Source organism: Rhynchophorus ferrugineus, unplaced genomic scaffold (assembly GCF_030347505.1).
Source record: "Rhynchophorus ferrugineus isolate W39M unplaced genomic scaffold, kcgeb_rfMv2 rfM3, whole genome shotgun sequence".
NCBI classification, from domain to species: Eukaryota; Metazoa; Arthropoda; class Insecta; order Coleoptera; family Curculionidae; genus Rhynchophorus; species Rhynchophorus ferrugineus.
In genome coordinates this window covers 60,086,644-60,112,503 of record NW_027472582.1, presented here as the reverse complement: position 1 = coordinate 60,112,503, position 25,860 = coordinate 60,086,644, and the positions used below count along the sequence as shown (strand labels likewise).

Genomic DNA, 25,860 nt, shown 5'->3' with positions numbered 1-25,860 from the left:
TTCGAACTTTCACAGGATATCAACATCTATCATAATTAGTCATTGTTGATTACTTTCTGCTGCAATGTCACTATCGTTGATATCGTCGTTTCACCATTCACGTGAATTTACTCTTACTACGTAGATTATTTCTATAATAACAAGTATACAGTACAATTATATTAAAATAGAAAAGGCAGACTTTCCCGAATACTTTTATTTCCCACAGAAATAATGCAGTTTTAAGAAAAAGCACAACAATTTTTACAATGTTCTTGATATGAGAATAAAAAAGTCATTTTTTTCCTAAATTAGGACTTTGCCACCAAACCAATTAAACCTTTTGACCAATCAAATAAATGATTGTTTCAATCAATGTGTGAGAGCTTGCATTGTCATGATGAATAATTAATTATTCTTCGTTGCCGCTTCTTTTTTCATACTTCGCGAAGCCCTTCTGGCAAATAAGTGCTTGTGTACCATTCAGGGTTGCCATATGTCTATCTGGCAGTTTGTCAGTCAATCTTGAATCACATTTATTACCGCTGCCTGGCCTTTAGCTTATTTGGAACTGGGCTAGAAGGAAGGTGATTTGGTAGATACAGTATGCTTTCAGAATATTCGTGACATTCATACACGCCACCTTAAATAGAATGAACCAATTCAAGAGGTTCTCATCCTATTCACGATCAGTTTACTATTCACGTGCATATTCAAGTAAGATAGATCCCTACGCTCGAAGATAGTTCGGGTATTTCATTGTAACTGTAAAAATAATTATAATATACGTCACTAAGATACAATTACTTTTATTTCAAGTAAAATAGTGAATACCCAAGAAACCAATTGGTAACAGTTTCGTGAATCTCTGATATCTGGCCAATCACTGAAATCCGAAAAGAAGATAAATCAACCTTAAAAACATGTGCATATAATTTTACAGTGCTTTCAAATGATATCAAAATGTAAGGGAGGTTTTGTCTCGATGGTCCTTCATGTTCCTTCGAGCTATTGATCCATCCATCATTATTATTTAATGAATTACACCAAGTAATTCAATAGTATTCAAATGACAAAACTGTCTGAAGAACGTTATGTTTATAAAGATCAAACTTCCAATTGTAAAGGCCAAATGGAGACCAATAACATTTAGTACTGCGAAAGGTCAAAATATATAATTGGGTTAATTCTTAGAAATGAAGAAATTTTCTGATTCCGTGTGCTGTCTGAAAGATGGGAAAAAGTTATGACCAACTATGTACTAACTTCTCGGAATAAAGCGTCAAAGTTACAGGAAACTTTAAAAACTTATTTAATACATGCTATTTTGGTCATGTAAATATTGTTTACAAGTTAATAAAGACTTCCCGCGAAAATTTTGTTTTATAATTAATTGACAGGTGTTTAGTTACTTTAAATTATTTCACGCTGACTTGATGTAAACTTTTGTTCTAATCAAAAACAAAACTGCTGCTAAATAATCCAAACATGTCTAACGAGCTGTCTCTATACGACACTGCTGAACATCATATAGTAACGTTATCAATGTCTTAAACTCTACTTTGCGGCTTCTTCTCTCTTCTCCGTTAATTTTCAGAACTTTTTTGACGTTGTTAGCTATTTTTTTTTGCAGACGTTTTAATGATGTTCCCCCAGCGGAGACAATGAGATGGAAGGTTTTATTGAGACCATATAATGTTCTCTCGGTGACTCGGCTGTCGAATACACACAACACAAAAACTGTTATTGGCTGAAATTTGCAATCGGATACTTGAACTAAAATTATAACAAGTTAAAACAAACCTTGTGTTCTAAAAAGATACTATATTATAATATTCCGCGTTATAACAAAAATCCATGTTAGAGAACAAAAATGTAATGTTATTATATATATATATATATATATATATATATATATATATATATATATATATATATATATATATATATATAATAACATTAAAACTGCAGAAGTGCTAATAAGCAAATATTAACCAGCTGAATAAATTAAACCAAATAAATCGCATTATTTTGATGAAAATCAAAATGCCTATATGATAAAGTGTATTAAATGTTTGAAATTAAATTTAGCTTTGTAATTATTTTTAACACTTTTGTAGCCAGCAAGTATATATTAATTAATTACTCTAAAATAATAAAAATATATATTTGCAATATTGTTTAAGTAATGTAGTTGATTTAGATAATGTAGTAGATTAACTGTAATTGTAATTCTCTCATATCAAGTAGTAATAACTATATCTGTTCGATTATCTGCTAATATTGTATGCATAATTTGTATCAAACCTTAGATAATAATATAGATAATAAACGTATTTCTGTATTTTCTAGTCACATCATAGTTGATTCAAAATGTTAGTTTCAAAAGAATTTAAACAAAACGCGCTTATTTTAATCCAATCGCAATCTATTAACTCGAATGTTCGTGCCATCTCTGAGTTCATGGAGAAGATGGAATAAAGTGGATTAAACATCGAACAAAGCGAAGGTTCAATCTTAGTTTTCTTCTTTCAACAACAGTTTTCTATTCAGTATTTTGAATTTATCAGTGTATACAGACACTAATTATGTAATTCTCAAAACTTTATTTTCGCCCATCAAACACTTTTGGAAATTTATGGTGGTACTGCCCTAACTACAATCATATCCCAATTGTCTCTTATAGGTGGTTCTTCTCTAATGGTTCAAAAGTGATGATTTTGGTGTTATTGATAAAAAAACAGCCTGAATGAAGAAAGTTTCGAAGACTTTGCGAAATGTATTTGGCCAAAAACCAAATTAACAGTGTCAAACAGCTTAACAATTGGTAAATCAACTGCTTCTAAATATTTACATGCAATAGGCAAGATCCGAAAGGTAATAAAATGGCTACCACGTGAATTGTGGTATTCTTCTTGTTTTGTGGGGTATTGTAACTGGCGGTAAAAAAATGGATCTACTACGACAATCCAACGATAAGTGCAAAAAGTCGTGGATTAATCCAAGCGATTCATGGACCCGGTACGAGAACAATTTGTAATAGTAAAAATGAGCCGTTATGGAATAAAGGGGGTTAAACATGGAACAAAGAGAAGGTTTAATCTCAGAACACCAGAAATTGGTTAATAAGGTAGGCTCTTTACGAAATGAAACGTTAACGTAAATAATGGTTAAATAATGCAACTTAACAATTAAATTTGAACATTTTCACATTTCTCGACATAAAATAACAGACCTCCATTTAGTATTATGAAGTTATCAGTGTATACAGATACTAATTAATATAGTGCTCAAAATTGCATTTTCACCCATTGCAATTGCAAACACTTGCAGAAACTTCTGTGGTGCTGCTCTAACTGCAATCATATTCTAACTATCGGTTTTATTTTATGATTTTGGCGTCATGACAAAGAACAGCCTGAATGACCAAAAAAGTTCGAAGGCATTGCGCAAATTATTTTGTCGAAAATTCAATTCAAAGTCTCAAACAGCTCTCAGAGAATAGTTAATCAACTGTTTCTAGATGTTTACATAACAGGTCAATTGAAAAGTCCCCGGTCTGACACTCAGATGGCGCCACTAGAATTAAATACATATATTTTTTAGTTAACCCTAACCCTTAAAAGATGAGTGTATAAAATATCAGCTATCGGAATATTAGTTTGTGAATTATAGCATTCTGAGTGAAGCAACTTTTGTTATTGCGAAAAAAAATTGATAAAAAGGAATTTCGGGTGTTGAAAAAATATTGCTTTTCGAAAGGAAAAAATACAGTTGAAGCGAAAACTTGGTCTGATGCCAAGTTTCGGGTCACTGCCCCAGGAAAATCAACTATCAAGGATTGGTATGCTAAGTTTAGACGTGGTGAAATGAGCACCGAAGACAGTGAACGCAGTGGACGCCCAAAAGAGGTTGTTACCGACGAAAACATTTAAAAAATCCACAAAATGATTTTGAATGACCGTAAATTGAAATTGAATGAGATAGCAGACACTCTAAAGATATCAACTGAACGTGCACATTATATCATTCACGAATATTTGGATATGAGAAAGCATTGAGCAAAGTGGATGCCGCGCGAGCTCACTTTTTACGAGTTGATGATTCGGAGCAGTGTTTGAAGATGATCAAGCGTAATTAACCCAAGTTTTTGCATCGATATGTGACAATAAATGAAACATGGCTCCATCATTTCACTCCGAAATCTAATCGACAGTCATCCGAGTGGACTACTCACTTTGAACCGACTCCAGAACGTGAAAAAACGCAACAGTCGGCTGGCAAATTTATACGTCTGTATGGTGGGATACGCATGCAATAATTTCCATTGACTACCTTGAAAAAGGAAGGACCATCAACAGCGACTATTACATAGCGTTATTGGACAGTTTGGAGGACGAAATCGCCGAAAAACCGCCGCATTTGAAGAAAAAGAAAGTGCTGCTTTACCAAGACAATGCACCGTGTAACAAGTCAGCGAAAAAGGTGACAAAAATCCGTGACTTAGTATTCGAATTGCTTCCTCGTCCGTATTCGTATTCCACCGTATTCTCCAGATCTGTGACCATTTACTGTTCTCAGATCTCAATAGAATGATCGCTGGGTAGAAATTTTCATCGAATGAAGAGGTGATCGCCGAAACTGAGGCCTATTTTGAATCAAAGGACAAATCGTACTACAAAAAATGGTATTGAAAAATTGGAGGGTCGCTATAATCAGTGCATTACACTTGAAAGGAATTATATTGAATTAAAAAAATTATTTTGCCAAAAAAATGTGTTTTACTATGGTAGGCCGGGGACTTTTCAATTGACCTATTATATAGACGTCTGCCTATCTAAAAGCTATAAAAATTATTCGGAAATAAGCAAAATTGACTTGATGACTTAAAACACTCGTACTAATTAAAAAAGGGGATCAGTGATTAAAATCAATATTTTGCAGATATAGTGTTTGAAGGGATTTAAACAATCAATCTCAATATTTCAAACATTTTAATGAAAACTGTCAATGTATTATATCAAAAATGTAGTCGTCGTATATTGTTATTGATAGTATTATTTGCAATACCCATGTTTACAAATATAAAAGCAACTATCTACATTTTTCCTAGATCCCCTGTATACGATCCCGATATGATTAACATAAACCCGTTATCGAAAAAGTGATTGCTGCTTTTTATGGACTGATTCCATAGAAAACAGACAGCGCTCCCAGAAAGACAACAACAAACAAACATCTGTTACTCCATTGAAGACGAGTTTGAAAAAAAACGGGTTACAACCAAGCACCGCAAATCCTTTGTATCAACCTGATCTAAGTTCATTAACATCGCTGAAACGTCGAAATCGCGAACGTGTTATAATAGGCAGTCCCAATATTTATAAAACGCGCACTCTGCACGGACCCGCGTCCGTTTCAAAGTCGCACAAAATAACAGTAAAAAATACCTTATACCGCTTAATGAAGAAAATCCGTGTTATCCATGTCGAGGAAATGGAACTGTTGCCTTGTAATGAACGATCCTGTACATCTGATATCGAGACGCCCCCACAATAATTTCCAGTAATGTTGTTAGAACGGACACTGGCACTCACTTTCGGTGATTGTAAAAGAGACTGGAGCCAGCATCCGTCCTTTTCTATTTACGGGAAGTGATCGAGTAACGGAGTTCCATCCATCTGTACTCGCGTGGCCTAGGCGAACGAACTTCGGTGCTATATGGATTGGGCAGGACCGTACCAGTTTAATTACTTTACAAACTAAACCACAATTTTCAAGCTTAACATTTATTTTTATATGTAAACATATTCGCCCAGTATATATAAGCATGTATCAACGTTTCGTAAATACTAGTGAACACCCAGTGGTCGAAATTCCACAACAATTTATTAAGTTATTAATGTTTCTCCCATAACAAAGTAAAGGGGATAATTTGAAAAATTGAAAAATTTTAAATGTTTCACTTGTTTTCACAGCATTTTTAATGTAAGATCAGAAATGTATTTCATATAACATTACTTACACTAAAAAGTGTCTATATATTAAAACATATTAAAATAACTACCTCAAGAACTAACACTCACTAAACTTTTTTAAACGGCCTTTAATTACATTTAATTTATGTTAAGTTTCAATAATCAACAAAGTAGTAATATGTTTAAATTACTACACTGAATATTATAACAAAGTATCGCAAGTAAGATTATTTTCAGAACTGTAACAACTTCAGAGCATCAAATATAAGTATACATGATCTTTCTCTACTTTTATGTTATAAACATAGATATGGAATAATAACTGAAGTAACATATGTTTGTATATGAAAACAAAGAATATATAAATAATATTATTTTAAGATTTATATTCGACTTTAGCATATATATTAAAACAATAATGAATAAAATTAGGTAATATGTAAACAAGTGATGTAACAGGTCAATTGAAAAGTCCCCATCCTGACACATAGATGGCGCTACTAGAATTAAATCCATATGTTTTTAGTTAGCACCAACCCCAAAAGATGCGTGTATAAATTGACAGCTGTCGGATCATTAGTGAATTATAGCATATTGAGTGAAGGAATTTTTATTATTGTGAAAAAAAACGAATAAAAGAAATTTCGCGTGTTGTTGAAATATTGCTTTTTGAAGGGAAAAAATACAGTTGAAGCAAAAACTTGGCTTGATGCCGAGTTTCCGGGTACTGCCCCATGAAAAGCAACCATCAAGGATTGGTATGCTAAATTTAGACGTGATGAAATGAGCACCGAAGACGGTGAACGCAATGGACGCCCAAAAGAGGTTGTTACCGACGAAAACATTATAAAAATCTACAAAATGATTTTTAATGACCGTAAATTGAAATTGAATTAAATTGAAGCACCCTAAAGACATCAACTGAACGTGTACATCATATCATTCACGAATATTTGGTTATGAGAAGGCTCTGTGCAAAGTGGGTGCCGCGCGAACTCACTTTTGACCAAAAACCGACGAGTTCATAATTCGGCGCAGTGTTTGAACACGATCAAGCGTAATAAAGCCGAGATTTTGCGTCGATATGTGACAATGAATAAAACATGGCTCCATCATGTCACTCCGAAGTCCAATCGACAGTCATCCGAGTGGACTGTACAGGATGAAGCCGCTCCAAACCTTAGGAAAAGGCAACAGTCGGCTGGCAAGACTATGGCGTCTGTATTTTGGGATGCACATGGAATAATTTTCATTGACTACTTTGAAAAAAGAAGGGCAACTTTTACATAGCGTTATTGGACCTTTTGAAGGACGAAATCGGCAAAAAACAGCCGCATTTGAAGAAAAAGAAAGTGCTGCTTCACCAAGACAGTGCACGTGTTACAAATGAGTGAAAACGACGATAAAAATCCATGAATTGGCCTTCGAATTGCTTCCTCATCCACCGTAGTATCCAGATCTGGCCCCCAGCGGCTATTTCCTCTTCTCTGATCTCAAAAAAATGCTCGCTGGAAAGAAATTTTCGTCGAATGAAGAGGTAATCGACGGACCTATTTTGAAGCAAATGACAAATGGTATTACAAAAATGCTATCGAAAAGTTGGAGGGTCACTATATTCAGTGTATCACCTTTGAAGGGAATTATGTTGAATAAGAAAACTAATTTTGCAAGAGAAATGTATTTTACTATAGTAGGTCTGGAACTTTTCAATTGACCTGTTACTCATATGCTCTTTATCTTTTATCCATACTTCTCACTTAAAATACATATTGCAAAAACAATAAATACATCAAGTTGATTAAAAGATTTTTCTCCTAAATGTTTAAATAAAATTACATCGTTCTTTTCTTATTTATTCCACTATTCGATTTCAGCCTTGCAGATCGCTAATGACTTTCGTTAATCTACTGTTTTCTATTTTGTCTTATGTCCCAAGTGGAAACTAACAGCTCACCAACAAATGAGGAATTAAAATTCTACGAAGCTATTTTATAATTGTTAATATTGTTTGCAACATTAATTTTAATTCTTGATGCACAAATTAACGTATTTATTACCTGCAATATTTGGTTAGTGCTTTGTTAAGAAAGGCATTTACTAAAGAAAAATGAAATGAATTTAGTTCTTAAGCAAAAACAATTTATCTTAGCTATTCTCTGTTCACCAGACATCAAAAGGTGATTTCGAAATTCTAAGTATCTCATAAACAAAAAGGACAAAGGATTCTTGTTATTCTCTAATTTTGATAATCTATGTTAGAATGAAATTTTCGCATATGTCGGGTTTTGTTTCACAGCTGTATATACCTTCTGTTAAAGGAGACACCTTAATTTGTTTTTTCTACGAAAAATGTAAAATGTAATTTTACGTGATCATACGATTCTTAATAGACTTTTATCAAAACTTACCGTAACTCTCTTAATGGTTTCGACAATATCGCAATAACCGAAAATAACATAAAATCTTAAATAACACTGCTTATTTTAATTTATTTAATTATACTCGTCCCCACCCACTTGTATTATTTAGCGACTTCAAGACACTCACTTAATTTTTAAGAACATTAATGCCTCTGTATTATATTATAAACTTTTTTAAACGACCTATAGCCCCATCCAAATTCGATAATAGTATATTACCATCGAGCTAAACTCTTAGCCCACACGACTACCTACTGGGACCTAAAGTATAATATATTTTGTGTCATTGATTTGACAGCTATACCTGGTTGCTTGATTTAAGCAAATTTCGTTTTACTAAAATATATTTATTTGTAACGCATATTACACAAATATTTTAGAATTAAAAATGTTATACAAACGTTGGATAAAAAACGTTTTCTTCAATAAGGGAGGCAAAATTTTCACTAAGCTGTCCAATATATAGATTCAAACAAGCTATTTTATACCAAACTTCGTGAACAATTGCATTATTGTCAAGTATACTAAAGTTGTTACACTAAATTGTTGAAATATTGGTGGTATATAAATAAATATTTCGTAGTAAAGCAATTTTATGATGCTTCATAAAAAAGCAATTATCGTTCGGTAGTCTTACTAAAACAAAAACAATTTACTCATTTGAATATTTCAAGAACTGAAATTGCGAATTTTTAAATTTTAATTGATTCTCTATATCGTCTAACGTATATACTATATAGAAAACAGTCATTTCTTTCATAAGCTTCTGCAAAATTTAATATAAATCTTTGAATTTTTAGTTATTTAATGTCTATCTCATTAACAACAATACTATTTCGAATGAACCTCCTCAAAATATTCTTGGGGCCGAATAGAAGAAACAGTACTTGAACATTTACCGACGAAACAATCGCTACGAAATAAATCAACATGACAAAAGATATATTTACCTAGAACTACATCGTCGTAGACAAAAAAGTTGAACAGATTAGGATTTAAAATTAAGCTGTAAAAAGTAGAAATATTCTCATAATATCAAAAGTCATCCACGATTTTTTCATCAAAGTACATAAGGATAACTTAATGTATAATTCACATTACTAGGCATGTCTAATAATAGATGTTAAATTACAAAAAATAACACCAATTTTATTTTATTAGGTTAATCAAAATAATTTGAATAACAATTAAATTATTTTAGAAACACACAGTTATAAACAGAAAATACTGAAGCACGACATACATTATACCGCTACTAATATCGCTCTAATAAACTTAAACAAAACCCCAACGTAATTAATTGCCAAATCACACTATCAGATGCTGGCATAATTGTACAGTAATGAAAATTATTTTATAAAATTCAATGAAAGCACGTTTAGGTATCCAAATAATTGTTAATTAATATTATAGATGTTAAATCAATACTGAAAACTATAGAAACAATTCGCAATATTTTTGTCAGCAGTTGCAATTATTTTGTTGTTGTTACAGTGGTAAAAAAATGGGAGCTGTTTGTTTGTACTAACAGGGTAATTAATTAAATAATTAAAAATTATTATTATTTGAGTGCACATATATGATTCAAGTAACTTTACTATATTTTATATTAATAAGTTCAATAATATCGTGATACTAATAAAGTAATTAAAACACTATAAGTAACACTAATTTAATTAATTAAAATGTAATATATTAAATGTGATACTTACTTAATAAAGGCTAAGATCAGATAAAGTAACTAAAACTTCTATCTGATAGGATAAAGCTAATGCTGCTTGACTGAATCCAAACAAAGTAGCCACCGATAAGATTTCGAATATTTTTAGAAAAAATAGCAAAGCATACAAAACATGTAATATTTTATTACACGCTTTGTATTGTTGATGTAAATATTAATATATGAAATTATTAAATTATTTCATGAAACTACTAACAGGGTAATTAATTAAATAATTAAAAATTATTATTATTTGAGTGCACATATATGATTCAAGTAACTTTACTATATTTTATATTAATAAGTTCAATAATATCGTGATACTAATAAAGTAATGAAAACACTATAAGTAACACTAATTTAATTAATTAAAATGTAATATATTAAATGTGATACTTACTTAATAAAGGCTAAGATCAGATAAAGTAACTACAACTTCGATCTGATAGGATAAAGCTAATGCTGATTGACTGAATCCAAACCAACTAACCACCGATAAGATTTCGAATATTTTTGCTTTGTATTGTTAACGTAAATATTAATATATGAAATTATTAAATTATTTTATGAAACCACTAACAAGGTAATTAATTAAATAATGAAAAATTATTATTTGAGTGCACATATATGATTCAAGTAACTTTTATATATTTTATATTAATAAGTTCAATAATATCATGATACTAATAAAGTAATTAAAACACTATAAGTAACACTAATTTAATTAATTAAAATGTAATATATTAAATGTTATACTTACTTAATAAAGGCTAAGATCAGATAAATTAACTAAAACTTCGATCTCATGGGATAAAGCTAATGCTGATTGACTAAATCCAAACAAACTAACCACCGATAAGATTTCGAATATTTTTAGAAAAAAACAGGTAAAAAGGACTGTTTGGGATGCGTACGCATTTTCTATGCCCAATGGGGGCGAGCCCTTAAAAATGTGCTTTATGACACAGAATTGGTTTTTTATAAGATTGATTTCATAAAAAGTACTTAAACCCTTTAAAGAAAATGAGAAATATCCAATAATTTTTCTGTATGTAAACTGTTCCCATTTATCTAATAACTTTTAAAATCATATTTCTATTTATATTTTACGTCTAGAATTAAAATCTATTTCATCTGAATTAAAGCATGCTATTCAGACCATGTGATTATATAAATTTTGTTTTTGATTATAGTTTTTGTTTACAAACTACAGTTAGAGGGTGGGTCGATCTTGATATGCAATAGTACAAGGGACCGTTCTCTTATTACCTCGATCTACCATATCTTGGTTTTTTACAAGGGGTGGGAAGGGCTCTGATAGTTCTTAGTCACAAAAAATGCGTAAAGTTAAGATTATACTGTGAAAAAGTCGCTTACGTAATATAGTAAATCTAAATATTTGTAAAATTGCTTAGATAATATATTTTTCAATTAAAAAAAACTGAATTAACAAACAATTTTCTAACTTCTAACTAATAGATATACATATACAAAGTATATTTAAGATTATACTCTGTCTTTGTGTTAAAAAGTCGCCCGAATTAATCCGCGAAAATCCATGCTCGGACTCGGAGGCCCAAGACTTTTTATAAATTGTAAAATTCACTGAATGTTGTGTTGATATAAGGAGTAACAATACTAATAATAAAAAGTAAAATCTAGCGTTGGGAACTATCGCTATTGAAAACAGTGGAGTCACAAAACAGTCGAAACAGTCAATAGTCAAAAAATTAGCAGTCGAATAGTCAAATGCACGTTTTGAACATTTCGTAATATCAGACGAGGATATACGAAGCCTTTCCTGTATAAATTGTAATAGAGGAAAGGACGGAGATAATTGTTTGGAGCACTTAATTTTATATGTGCTTATATTTTGCAACGGTAGTATAAGCCAGACGAAGATGTACATATTCCTTCACGTAGTAACTTTAAAAAAGAAAAGGAAAAAAATATTTACTGAATACTATTAACATGCAATTAATAATTTCATTTTAAACGAAGCAGAATTACTTCTTTATTTGAATGTTCTGTGGATCTGTAAAAAAAATGGAATTATACCCCACAAATGTTATATCGTATTTAAATATGTTAATTGCTATTTTCAAATAATATACTATTATAAATATAGACAATACAATAGAACTTAAACAAAACCTAAAAATTAAAAATGTACAATAACCATAAATACTAATTAAATATTAAACACATACCTAATCATAGAAAAAAAAAACTAATTTATGACATAATTAAAAATGATCGCACTACTAGAGCTTTTTTAAATAAAGTAAATGCTCTATTTATTATTGAAAAGAAATATTTTTTAACAAAAATAGAGAGAGTAATCGAAATATTACCTATTATTGCCATAAAAACAGTCAAATGTATTTTACTATCATTCATCATTCACAATTTTCATCTTTTTACCCTATTAACATTAACAATCTTGAAAAATATCGTTCCAAAATGCTGCAATGTGGGAAAATTTTTGTCCAGGTCGTGGGTAGGATGATAGAGCCAGAACGTTAAAAATCAGTCGAATGAAACTGGTAGAACTAGTCACTAGTAAAAAGTACACACTAGTAAAATCATCAGTTTACATCTTTATTAACACTACAATCTTTAAACATGAAAGTTGAGGCCCTATTCCGACGGCTCCTTTCGATTTTTAACGTCCATCACTACAAGATACACTCTTACTTAGATACACACTATCTTCGAAAAAGGCTCACAAAAAACTTCACGGCTGTATTGCAAATACTGAAACCGAATTTTAGCCATATATTCAAGGAGAGCCAAAGAAGGTTAGGTTGAATAGCACGATCTTGATGGTCAAATCGCAGTCAGGTCTCAATGTCTTTAAATTTGTCATGCGCAGTTCCCATCATGTAATATGTTGTATGGTATGTAGATCCATCTTGTTTGAAGCACATACGTATCACGTCCGTATTGCTCAATTTGGGTTAAAAGTTGCCATGTTGCTGACAGTGTTTTCTATATAACAATTATGCTGCTCAATCGTGTAACTTAACATGGCGATTTGATATCAGCGTTTGAACAACAAACACGAGGTCAAACAATCTATTTATTTAAATGCTATTTATTAAATAAATCGATATTATTCTTTCAAATATCGAAGCGAACTAACATATTTCTTATCAGAACATCCAATGAACTAATCATCGAGCATAATAGTTTTAAATCATTCAAAATGAAACTGGGCACCAAAAGAAGCTTGATATTGGGTTCCACATGAATTAATAGTGCAAAATTTGGAGTATCAAGTTTCCATTTATGAATCTCTGCTGAAAAAATAAAAGAAATAGAACCTTTTTGAAACCAATGATTACGGGAAATTAAAAGTGGAAAACATACGACAATTATGTGCGAATATTATTAAAGAAGATTCAGAAATGGATGCAAGACATGCATTAAAGCCAACCAAGCTGATAATTAGTTTTATTTGTGAGAATATAAAGTATTGTTCACCAACATCATCCAGTACCAATGCAATAACTAATACTATTGAAGCGATATTGAGCGAAAACTTATTCAGAAGTTGACAAGAGTGGCAAAATGTCATCGATCAAAATGATTATTGATTAGATGTTTCAAAAACACGAGAGAACCGAAATTACTTTTTCGACAACCCATTATAACTAATTTACTAATAAAATAGCAACAATTTTTAAACAATTAAAAAAACTTACCATAACAACAGTCAGTATATAAAAATCTCACAACCAAAAAATAAAATTTGCTACGGACTTATTCTCACTTACGCTGAATAACTACAATGAAATATATGAAGTACAAACCTGTACTGTCATGTGAAATATACGCTTGTTATGGTGGATTGAGCATCTTTTAGCTTCGACTTTTATTAATACCAAACACATTTCACAAATCATGGTCAAGGTTGTGATGAATATTTATGTCGTTCTCATCCCACTTGTTGATTTTCGATATAGAGAGATATCGTTTAAAAAAATAACGTATATAAACAACCAAATAAAATAAAAATATTTTTTTCGATCAACAAATATTATTTTTATCAAAAAATATTGATTAAAAATTAATTAGTTAATTGATTGTCCACTCCATCCAGTTAACATGATAATTATACATTGTAGATTGAGCTATCTTGTTGAATTGTCCTTGATATAGTTGTTGAGACTATAGTTATAAATATTTTAAAGTAGAGAAAGTCATAGCTTCCGAATATTTGTTGAAAATATTTTAATAAAATTACAACAATGGACCTTCTTCAGGAATTACTCGACGTATAGTTTTATATAACTTCCATTAACTATCATTTATTATACTATCAATTGAATATTGTTAACACATCCCTATCAGAATAGCTCTACTATTAAGAACCTCCCAAAACTACTAATACGCTAAAAGGACCGCCCATGTTGGAACCAAAATGAAAAGTCTAAATTGTCTAAAAGTTAACATCTCATTTTACCATTGCATTAATGATTTTCATTGAATAATTTCCATGCTATTGAGCCATTGAGATGACTTTTCATTATTTTTCAGCATGAAATATTTAAAACCAAAAAAACTTTGTAAGTATTAACTAGCGTTGGGAATTATCGACTGAGTTTAAACAGTTTAACAGTTTAAACAGTCGATAGTCAAAAAACTAGCGACTGAAAATAGTAATTACTATTTTCAGTCAAATGCTCGGTTCGACTGTTTTGATCAATTCGTGATATCAGACAAAGATGTACGAACACTTTCCTGTATAAATTGTGAGAGAGGAAAAAACGGAGATAATTTGCATGGAGTTTGATAATTTTATATGTGCTTATATTTTCCAACTGTAATATAAGCGAGACGGAGATGGAAATACATATTCCTTCATGTACTAACTTTAAAAAAGAAAAGGAAAAAAATTATTACTGATCTGTGAAAAGGAATGGAATAAAATACCCCAAAAATGTTTTATTGTATTTTAATATGTTAATTGCTATTTTCAAATAATATACTATAATATAAACAATACGACAGAACTTAAACAAATAAAAATTAAACATATACCTAACCATTGAAAAAAAAGTAATTCATAATTAAAAATAATTGCACAGTAACTACTAGAGCTTTTTCAAATAAAGTAAATGCTTTATTTGTTATTGAATGGAAATATTTTTTAACAAAAATCGAGAGAGTAACCGAAATATTATCTATTATTGCCATAAAAATAGTTAAAAGTATTTTACTATTTATCATTCACAATTTTAATCTTTTTACCCTATTGCATCAACAATATTGAAAAATAGCGTTCCAAAATGCTGCTATATAAATATACAATATATTGTTATTTACAAACTACCAAAATAATCATAAAACTATATTTATTACATATAAATCTATGTAAGCATAAATTGGGTACATTTTTGTTAAGGTCGCGGCTAGGACGACAGAGCCAGAACGTTAAAAATCAGTCGAATGAAACTAGTAGAACCAAGAACACTGAAAACGACTGAAACAGTCGATAACAAATAGTAACAAAATGAGTCGGACCGAAAATAGCAAATGAAAACAGTCGACTGAAACTAGTAAAAAAAGTCCCTAGTAAAAAGTAGTAAAAACAGTCAAACCAAAAATAGCGACAGAAACAGTCGATAGTAAAAAGTAGTCAATTACTAAACTTCTGTCGATAGTTCCCAACACTAGTATTAACAATATTAATGACTACAGATTTGAACATGAAGTTTGGTGAACATTAAATTTCAACCATAATGTATGAGTAATTCAGTAAACAAATCTTGTTCAGTCCCATAAAGAGGCATCAGTCCATCTATAAACAAAACTATAAAATCCGATGAAACCAATTATCTCAATCAAATAGCCTGGGTAAGACCGTATATATTTTGGGATGATCTATATGTTTGATACTGTATTAGACTCTAAAATATAGGAATTATATTTGTTACTCACATTACTAGAACAAGAATGATAAATATTTTAGGATATGACATATATACTAAATACAGTATAATTACGATTTATAACTTAATTATATTTAGTTCAATTAATAAAATTGACAGTAGTAAATAATAATATAACATAAATATTTTTTTCTCCTTTTTCCAACGAGGATCCGTCTGGACTGTTTAACGTGGGCTCCGAATGACGATTCTTAACATTGTCCGACTAGCTAGTAACGAACTTAGAAACCATCCCAGAAGACATTCGGTCTTACCCAGCCTGGCTACTGGCGTGACTAGGATGACTATTACTTGTCGGATTTTCCACTGTTGTCTATAAAGACATTTACATATGGGAAATACATACTGATGTATTAAACCCGTACTCTCATTGCTTGTCTACTGATGCAATTACAACAGAACAATAGTAATAAATAGTAATAAATTAATTATATAATGTAAGATGTAATTAATTTAAAAAATATAAAAATTAAATAACTAATTGTCTACATAACTGGACAATAAATACATAATTGTATATACCATATTAGCAGAAATTCTTATCATTCTTAAATTTCAGTACAGCTGGTGAATATTTCTTCAGTCACCCACCATACTTACCGAATAAAGAAGTAATTATACTTAATAAATCTTACCACTGCCAAATTAACTATCCGCTTTAAGAAAACAAGCCAAACGAACAGCAAACAATTGCTAAAATAGTATCTGCGTAATATTGATATCGTTAACAAGACAAAAATTCCTCTGTTTCGAACCCTAACTCAATTAAAGAAGGCTGTGATGCTCAATAGCTTGGATTTAATGGATTAAAAACATTGAACCACTATAAACATTTCATTTTTATAAACTACAACTGCTTTATTTAGCTGACAATTAAGTTAAATCAAATTTATAGTAACATAGATGTAACCAATTTCGTATATTTCAATTTATTGAAATGCTCTAATAAATTGACAGCTTTATTATATTTTAATATATATAAATGCATTAGAAAATTGTGTTCTTTAATTAATTGTCATATTTTTACAGGCGAACTTTCCAAAACTGCTGATCTGAAACCGGACATAGTGGCAATAAAAGTTCTCAAGGAATCTGCGACAAAAGAAGCGGAAGAAGATTTTTTCCGGGAAGTGGAAATAATGAGCGCTTTTCAGCATCCGAACATTCTTTCATTCGTGGGAGTCGTACTTAGAGGTAAGGGTTGTCGTTTTGATTTCATTGACATTTTAATTAATTATTTGAAAATGACATAAACAGATGTCGTGGGAAACAAAATAAAAATAAACAGAAATGTTGACAATTTCTCAAAATCGCGTGTTATTACGAGGATGGTACAAATATGATCAAGACAAATAAAAATTTATATAAATTTACAGTTTTTCTAGGTATTTCCCCTCACTAGTTGCGCATTTTGTCCATATTTTTTGATGTCGGCATCGAAGAATTGCGAAAGAGAGCGCACGAACTCCTCTACCTCGTCGTCGGTGTTTAATATTTGACCTCCGAGGGCTTCTTTCAGTGGCCCAAACATGTGGTAGTCGCAGGGTGATAAATCCGGACTGTAGGGGGGATCCTCCCACCCTAATTCCGATATTGTATCGAGCGTGAGACGCACGGTATGAGGGCGCGCGTTATCCTGGAGAAGAATAACACTTCGTGCTGGAATGTTCCTCCGTTTCGAGCGATAAGCGGGTTTCACGTGTGTTTTCAGAGGGTTAGAGTAGTACGCAGAATTAATGGTACGTTGGGTGCGCAGGAAATCGACGTACAGCACGATCCGCCGGTCCCAGAACGCCGTACACAGAACCTTACCCGCGGACCTGGTTGTCTTCGCTTTGATTGGCGTCCCTTCCTCCTTCTTCCTCTACTCTTTAGACGACATCTTGCTTTCGGAAGTCTAATAGTGTACCCATGTCTCATCTGTTAAAAACCCGTCCTCCTCCGTCTGGTATCGCGTCAGCAAGCAAGCATAACAAATGTAAAAGAAAACAAAGAAGTTGCATTAAATTTTATTTTAAAAATACTTAAAATCGCAATCATTGGAGATAAGAACAAATAATTTGGTGATGATGTAGAGTCCCGTAAGTCATGATTTTAATGTAGGATAGTGAAGCCAGTGGAGCCAGTGAAGATTCCAATAAAATTAACTGTAATAGTTTCACGATGAGTGTATATATGTAAATAAATGTAAATATTTCTTGGTTAAATAAAGCTACGGTTATATAAAAAAAGAAATACAAAATCTAAGCAGCGAAATTTAAACTTCTCAGAAGGATTCAAAAAATGAGAAGCACTAAAAATAGAAAAAGTTTCAACATAGAACCACATAGAAGAATACATACAAAGGATGTAGCACGGTTACAATGGCCCCTTACGGCGCTGGAGCCAACATTATGAGTTAACATAGTTTGTGAAGCTAGAACCGAAAGGAAAATATTAACTTGAGAGTAATCAGAGGATGACTTAAGCGAATATTGGAGAAGGTATCAGCAAAACACTAAGTAAACACTCCGATCCATATTTAAAAAAATGAGAAAAATATTGATTGCATATAAATTATATAAAAAAAAGAAATCCCGATGACGACAAGGTATTAGGACTGCCAGACATCCATTAAGGCCAAAAGTGCATGTTTCATACATGAAAAGTTATCTTGTTGGCACAGTTACAATATCGGTTACCTGGGAACTACCTGAGTACTAAGATAACAAGATTTATCTTAAATGTGATAAAATGTGTTAAATATTACTGTTATTTAATATTTTCTAAAAGGTAGATAGGTCGTAACATAATGCCGCAAAATCTGTGTTAAGTTTCTCTCTAGTATAGAATTAATAAATTAACAACAATTGGTAACTAGAGCATTGATTGATATAAATTGTGTAACGTGTAGAGGATTTAACAGTGTATGATAGATGGATGTACCATATCTACCTCTACCATACCTCTGCTAAGATGAACCATCTTGAGAGTCAAGTTAACCATGTAATTAGAAACTTTCTGACATTAGTTCTTCACGACTCTTTCATCAAAATGTATATCATTCAGCTGTGTTCGTTTAAATTCAGTCATTAAGTCGATTGAGTATGTAAACAACGTATAAACATTTTCATGAGTGAAATTTGACTCAAAAATCTTGCTAACTCTTGGTTATAGCAGCATTATATTTTGAATAACGACAATTTTATGTCATTTTCACAATTCTACATTCATACAACTTCTGGTTGCCAAAAAACTCAAATTAATTTATATTAATTCAACCTACCAATTTATCAATTAAAAATTTAAAAGAACAATTGGAATTAGGCAAGTAATACGATTTTGGTGACCGTACACCCAAAACTGAGAAGCTCCTATCCTAGTTTCAGTAAGCTGTAATTAGAAAGTGTGATAAGTAAAATAACACAAATTTCAGGAATCCATCAACTAGGGGTAAAAAACTTCAGCAACTTCTATTGAGCTAAAATTAATTATTGTATTGTATTGCAATAAATTATCCCATCAATTCACCCAAATTCCAGCAAATTAGACAGTGGAGTGCTTTTTGTAACTTGTCTTCTTTTCTTGCTAATTGGTTCAATTGAATGAATTCAATGAACGTCATCTCGCTTGAATAATCCTGTCCAGTGCGCCAATTCTGATTTGTGGATGAAAACACGATTTTATCTTGCTACAATTTTATTTCAAGAATAAGAAGTGGTAAAATATTTGATCCAGGAGGTGCTAACCGTATTAGAGATCTAGTCGAATCTCAATTTAAACGAACGTGCACCAGTAGTACAGCGTTGATTTTTAATAGTAACAATAATAAAATCTAATAAATAAATACACTGCCATTGTGAGTTTAATCTGTAACCGTCTCCCAAATATTTACTACATATAATTCGGAGAAGATATGGCTTACATGACTCATATTATGTCAGTCTTCATATATACTTTTACCATTTTATACTAAAAATTTTTATCTCTTTATAAGTTCTTATTTTCATGGTCGATTGTTATTTGGATATCATAACTTATAAAGAAACGCTAGCCACTCCTTTGTGGTTGCTTTTGTTAATGTACATTGGTAATATATTGACTTTTTGCATTGCAAAAAAAGTTACAAATTGTTATTCGTTTTATAGATGGAAATGTCAACCCGATGATGGTATTTGAATATATGGAGCACGGTGACTTAGCAGAGGTTTTACGAAGCCAACGACGATTTTCCTCCGAATCCATCGACAGTCAACGAAACTTACCCCAACTAGATTCCACGGATATACTAGGAGTCGCTTTACAAATAGCCAACGGCATGGAATACTTGGCAGCTCAACGCTTCGTTCACCGTGACCTGGCTTGTAGAAACTGTTTAGTAGCTGAAGGTCCCACAGTTAAGATTGCAGACTTCGGAATGAGCAGAGATGTATATACGTGCGACTATTATAAAGTAAGTAAACATAACCTTGAAAATCTGGACTTTTCCTGACTCTTTTCCCGTCATTTTTAGATTGGTGGTTCCAGACTGCTTCCAGTTCGATGGATGTCCCCAGAAAGTGTGGTTTATGGTAGATTTACATTGGAATCTGATATATGGTCATATGGTATAGTGTTATGGGAGATTTACAGTTATGGAAAACAACCATATTATGGCCACAGTAATGAAGAAGTATGTTATCTGTAAATACATTGATTACTTCATATCAAGCATTAACTAAACCATCTTAAAATCGTCATAATGAAAAACAACTGATAAATATATTATAACAACTAGCGCTCTATATATCAATAACGTAGCATTGACTAAGTGCAATTAAACAACCCCAAAGTTATAAGCAAAAGTTTCTCTAGAAGATTTCAAATGCATAACCTCTTTAGATTCTACTCTAAAGTAATTAAAGAGGATATCTTACCTGTATCACCAAATAAATTGACAAAATTCATAATTATCTAAATTATAAAATGAAGTTTGTTTGATACAGATTTAGAGCAAGATTATCAATAACTATTTATAATAAATCTCTACAAATGGCATCATTATCATCATCAAGATCTGACATTGTTGTGATTTGATTAACTTCAATATTTTATCGGCATTTACTTTTTCAGGTTGTAAAATTAATTTTAGACGGTATAATGTTAATTCCACCGGAAGACTGTCCATCATTTGTCTGTGGACTGATGAAGAACTGCTGGAAAACAGAGCCGAAACATCGAATAACATTTACGTTAATTAAAAAAGTCTTAGAAGAAGCTTATTACAACAAAAAGGCGGAAGTCAAGGAATTTAACCTAAACAAGGTAAGAGAAAATAAATAAATCGTATACACTACCGTTCAAAAGTTTGCAAACGATAAGGTAATTAAAAACAATAATAAAACAGCTAAGTTATTATTTATTAGTCAAATCTGAATCATACCTTTGATTAACATTTAGTTGTAGTTATATATATTGAGTACAAATAAATGAATTGAATACATTTTTCATTTAATTTTGGCCTCGTCGAAACGACTACCCTTATTTTTAATTACTTGCTCACAAATTTTACTCATTCTTTTTATTAACTTATTTTTATAACTAAACTTTCGTGTCTCCAATTCACTTTGTAAGTATGTCATAAGTGTGCTGTGCTCAATGGTCATCGATTCTTCTCTTTTCTATCAAGTTTTTAGGGTCATTGTTTTGTTGAAAAACAAAACCTTAGCCAACTAGATTCACTAGAGATGTAATCGCGTTTTTCTGAAGTATTTTCATATTGCCGCCCTCAATTTTCCATTAATTTTTCATCAGATGACTGGGCTTATTATTATTAAAGCATTCCCAAATCATCACGCCACTACCGCCATGCTTAACAATCTGCTACAGTCTCTGTTACAACTAATGAATAAAACCGCCTATTTTCAGAAATAAACAAATGGCGGTGAAATAACTTTTCTGGTTATAAGATACGTATGTCGGTATTTTTTCAGGATACGTAATAATTAATAAAAACTAGAAATGTTGCTTTTTTAATTTTATTATTTATTGCAGTATTTTTTATTAATTACATCTTACATTAGATATGCTTTGCACGATATTAATTTAGAATTTAATCTATTACTTTCTGTTGTACTTGCATTAATACACAAACATGGCGAGTACAGGACTAACATATCAGTATGTATTTCCCAAATTAAAATAAAACTAATGTACTTAAGCTAAAGTTAAGCATACACTTCAATCTTCTGATTTCCTGCGTGTTGTCCGGTAGATGTATTGCTTCCACGTTGCTGTGATTTAGCAACCTTATTTCATGTTTTAAAGCGACATCTTGGATCACGTTGATTCATTTGATCATCATTCATCTTCATTTGATTTCTAGGCTGTCGTGCAGCTCTTCACTGGTTACATAGCGATAAGCATTGGTAATTAATCGTAGAACTTTGTTTTTGGTAAGTTGGACGGCAAAATTAACATGGACAGATTTGGAGATATTAAACTGTATTTTCTAGTCTCTAGTCCATTTGTAGTTTTTGTTGACAGCTACTTATACATTTTCTACATCCTTAGACAGAGATACATATTTTGCCAAGACAACTGTGTCGTCGGAAAATGTTCCAAGTATTGTTTCTTTTATTGTTGCGATATCAGCAGTATAGAGTAGATACAATAAAAGCTTGTGAAACATCCAGGAATATTGCAGGGTAGTATTTCTTTTTTTCGAATGTCTTTTCAACAACCGCTGTTACTCTGTGTACTTGGTCGATTGTCGAGTGGTGATTTCGAAATCAAAAGTGGAAATTTGGTATTTATATTAATTATTTAATATGTTTTAACAACAGTTTCTAAAATACTTTTGATATCCCAGGTAGCAGCGAAATAAGCCTGTAAGATCCAACTTGTTCTGCAGGTTTGTCAGGTTTTTTAAACATAATTATTAGAGCAATTTTTATGTCAACTAAATTTGTCCAAACTTTTGAACAGTAGTGTATGTAATTTTTATCGTTAGCAATTCTTTCCTGTCACGCCGATAGGAGTTACTCGAAAGTAATTAGGAGTATCCAACTTGCGGACATTATTTTTCCTGATCAAATAACTTATTTCTCAATGGAAAACTGTCGAAAAAAAACAACAAAACACTCACTAATCAATCCATTAATTTTAGCATCTTTAGAAAACAAAGTCTGGCATTGTTTTAATCTGACAAAGGAATCTCACAAAGCATCTGGTTTCCGTTTACAAATTAGTTATTTGTGGCTTTAGCTACGATATAGTAGTATTCATTGAGCTGTTTTTATTTAAAAAATCCCTTTAAATTACACCGAGATTTCACTAGTTTCATCCTAAATACACCCACTGTTAAATATGTTCGTAGAAGATTGAAATCAGAGATAAAGACAAAAATAAAAAGATTAAAAAAATATGTATTCCACAAACTTTCCCACATTCAACGCAACAAATTTCAAACTGAAATCATTGAAGGCATCACTGATTTCCACAAATCTAACAGGTTCTCAGTAATGATCACTGATAAAGTCGATTTGCTGTCTGCTCCTACATATTTTCTAAATCCTATTGGCTCCATCACGTTACTAGTCCCACGTTTAAAACATGTCGATTGGACTTCGGAATGAAATGATGGAGACATGTTTCATCCATTGTTACATATCGAGGCAAAAACTCGGGTTTATTACGCTTGATCATCTTCAAACACTTCTCCGAATAATCAACTCGTCGTTGTTTTTGGTCAAAAGTGAGTTCGCGCGGCACCCATTTTGCACATAGCTTTCTCATACCCAAATATTCGTGAATGATATGATGTACACGTTCAGTTGATATCTTTAGAGTCACTACTATTACATTCAATTTCAATATATATATCCTACAGTAAACTATAATAACATCAATACCATTTAAATATCTCACGTGAATATGAGGGTAAAATTGAAGGGTTATTTGAATAATCCAACAAATTCGTCAACGCTATTTTTGTTTCAGGAAAGAGAGGATGACGCTTCTGATACGCTCACAAAGTGTACAGTACTCAAAACCTCAACAAGCCTAGAATGCGGGATAACCTACAACAACGAACTAAGAAAACCCGAAGCGGGCGACGCGAAACAACTATCGATGGAAAACTCATCACACAAGAAATCCACCGAACTCAAAATGAAAACTTTACCAAGACCGCCGCCATTACCCAAGAGCGTGTCCAAAACCGATCTTCTCGATACTCAAGGATACCTCCTGCCTAGCGAAATCAAAGAGCCGGTTCAGTATCTTCGGACGTTGCCGGCCTGATTGATGCAGAAGCTGTGGAAAGACGACGTCCACAAGAAACTGATTCTGGCTAAAGATACAAAAGACGGGTACGGATCGCAAACGTAGACGAGATGTGTCATAATATGGAGATTAAAATGCCGAAAATGTAATATATAGTATATAGTTCAAAACTTATTAATAAGACTGGAACGATTATTTTATTAAAATGTTGTAATGTAAAAACTTATTAGTTATATTTACTGTTTATATGGTATACTGATATCTTGCAACAGCTCATATTTAAATTTAGTTACAGGTTACAATATATCTATAATTATCAGAGTATTTGTTCACATAAAAGAATATATATATATAATTTATAGATTCTTTTAATGTGAATGAGTAACGTTTAGGACTATACAGGGTGAATCAATTTACTCAAATAGCCATTGGTGAGCTTGAACCTACATCAAGGTTATTCAGAAACAAAATCTCAATATTTAGTTATAAGTCAAAACATTTTATTACAAACTAACGCCATTATTAACCATATGTATACTGTTCCATTTTTCCATTTCATTTTTCAAGTTGTCTTGTATGTTTTGTTGAACAACAAGAAAAATTATATATTAGAACATATAATATGTATATAAATGTATGATAAATGGATTGTGTGACAAACGAAATTATAACAAACGAAAATATACAATTATTTTTCATCGAATAGTGACTATAAGTACATACAATAAAGTAGTGTTTTATTTTATTTTTTTTTATATAAGATCACCATTATACCACAGGGTACGACATTAATTTCATTTTGTTAGGCGCGGAGAATATATTATAATAAAACTGAGTATATTTTAGTACATGTATTTAATATATATCTATTTTATATCCCTTTTACACAAATATGATGTATTTTATTTGTTCCTAAAATAATTTAAGATTTTTCAACTGTTTTCTATTATGATACCAACCGAACGTACTTTTTTGAAGAATATTGTATAGGAAGTGTCTTTTTAACTTTAACATAGGCTACAATAATGTACATATAAATGTCCTATATTCAATTTACTTATAGCTTTTATATATTCTTCGATTTTAACGATTTTACGAGACACTGTTAATGTTATATAATTGACCAAAGATTTGTCTGTCCCCTATACAAAATAGTGTTAGAAATAATTTATTGTTATAAGTACTGTACAAATTTACTATTGTAAATAAAATTTGTTTAATTTAAGGTCTCTTTCAATTATCTTCGTTCAGGTTCTCAACCAATACGCTGCAGGTGTAATAGGACTTCGAATATTCTCCACTTACCCTGTTGTCGCTGATGAGTACAACCTCGCTAAAAAAATTGTCTTTATGGACACAGGAATAATAGTTTTTATACTTTATAAACACTTTTTAAATTGAATATAAGTAGGTCTATCCTTTTTCAAGATAAATTCATCAATAACTAATTCATTAAAATTTGGAATTTCTTGAATCATTTGTTTCTCAATAGATAACGTTGAGAGGACAGTTAACCTATTTTTTCTCATTGTACTTCTAAAAAACTTTTATTCGTTTTAACG

General features: G+C 31.3%; 1 protein-coding gene across 4 annotated transcripts in view; it reads left to right on the top strand.

Moving 5' to 3' along the window:
• LOC143193050 (high affinity nerve growth factor receptor) overlaps nucleotides 1-25,523 on the top strand; it is a 285,362-nt gene extending 259,839 nt beyond the window's left edge. For all 4 annotated transcript variants that reach the window (XM_076398989.1, XM_076398986.1, XM_076398987.1 and 1 more), the window contains 5 exons: nucleotides 17,084-17,248; nucleotides 20,182-20,486; nucleotides 20,547-20,705; nucleotides 21,146-21,337; nucleotides 24,014-25,523. In XM_076398989.1, the coding sequence (XP_076255104.1) occupies nucleotides 17,084-17,248; nucleotides 20,182-20,486; nucleotides 20,547-20,705; nucleotides 21,146-21,337; nucleotides 24,014-24,316 (1,124 nt within the window). In that variant the 3' untranslated portion in view covers nucleotides 24,317-25,523. The remainder of the gene's footprint in view (nucleotides 1-17,083; nucleotides 17,249-20,181; nucleotides 20,487-20,546; nucleotides 20,706-21,145; nucleotides 21,338-24,013) is intronic.
• The last annotated feature ends 337 nt before the right edge of the window (nucleotides 25,524-25,860 follow it).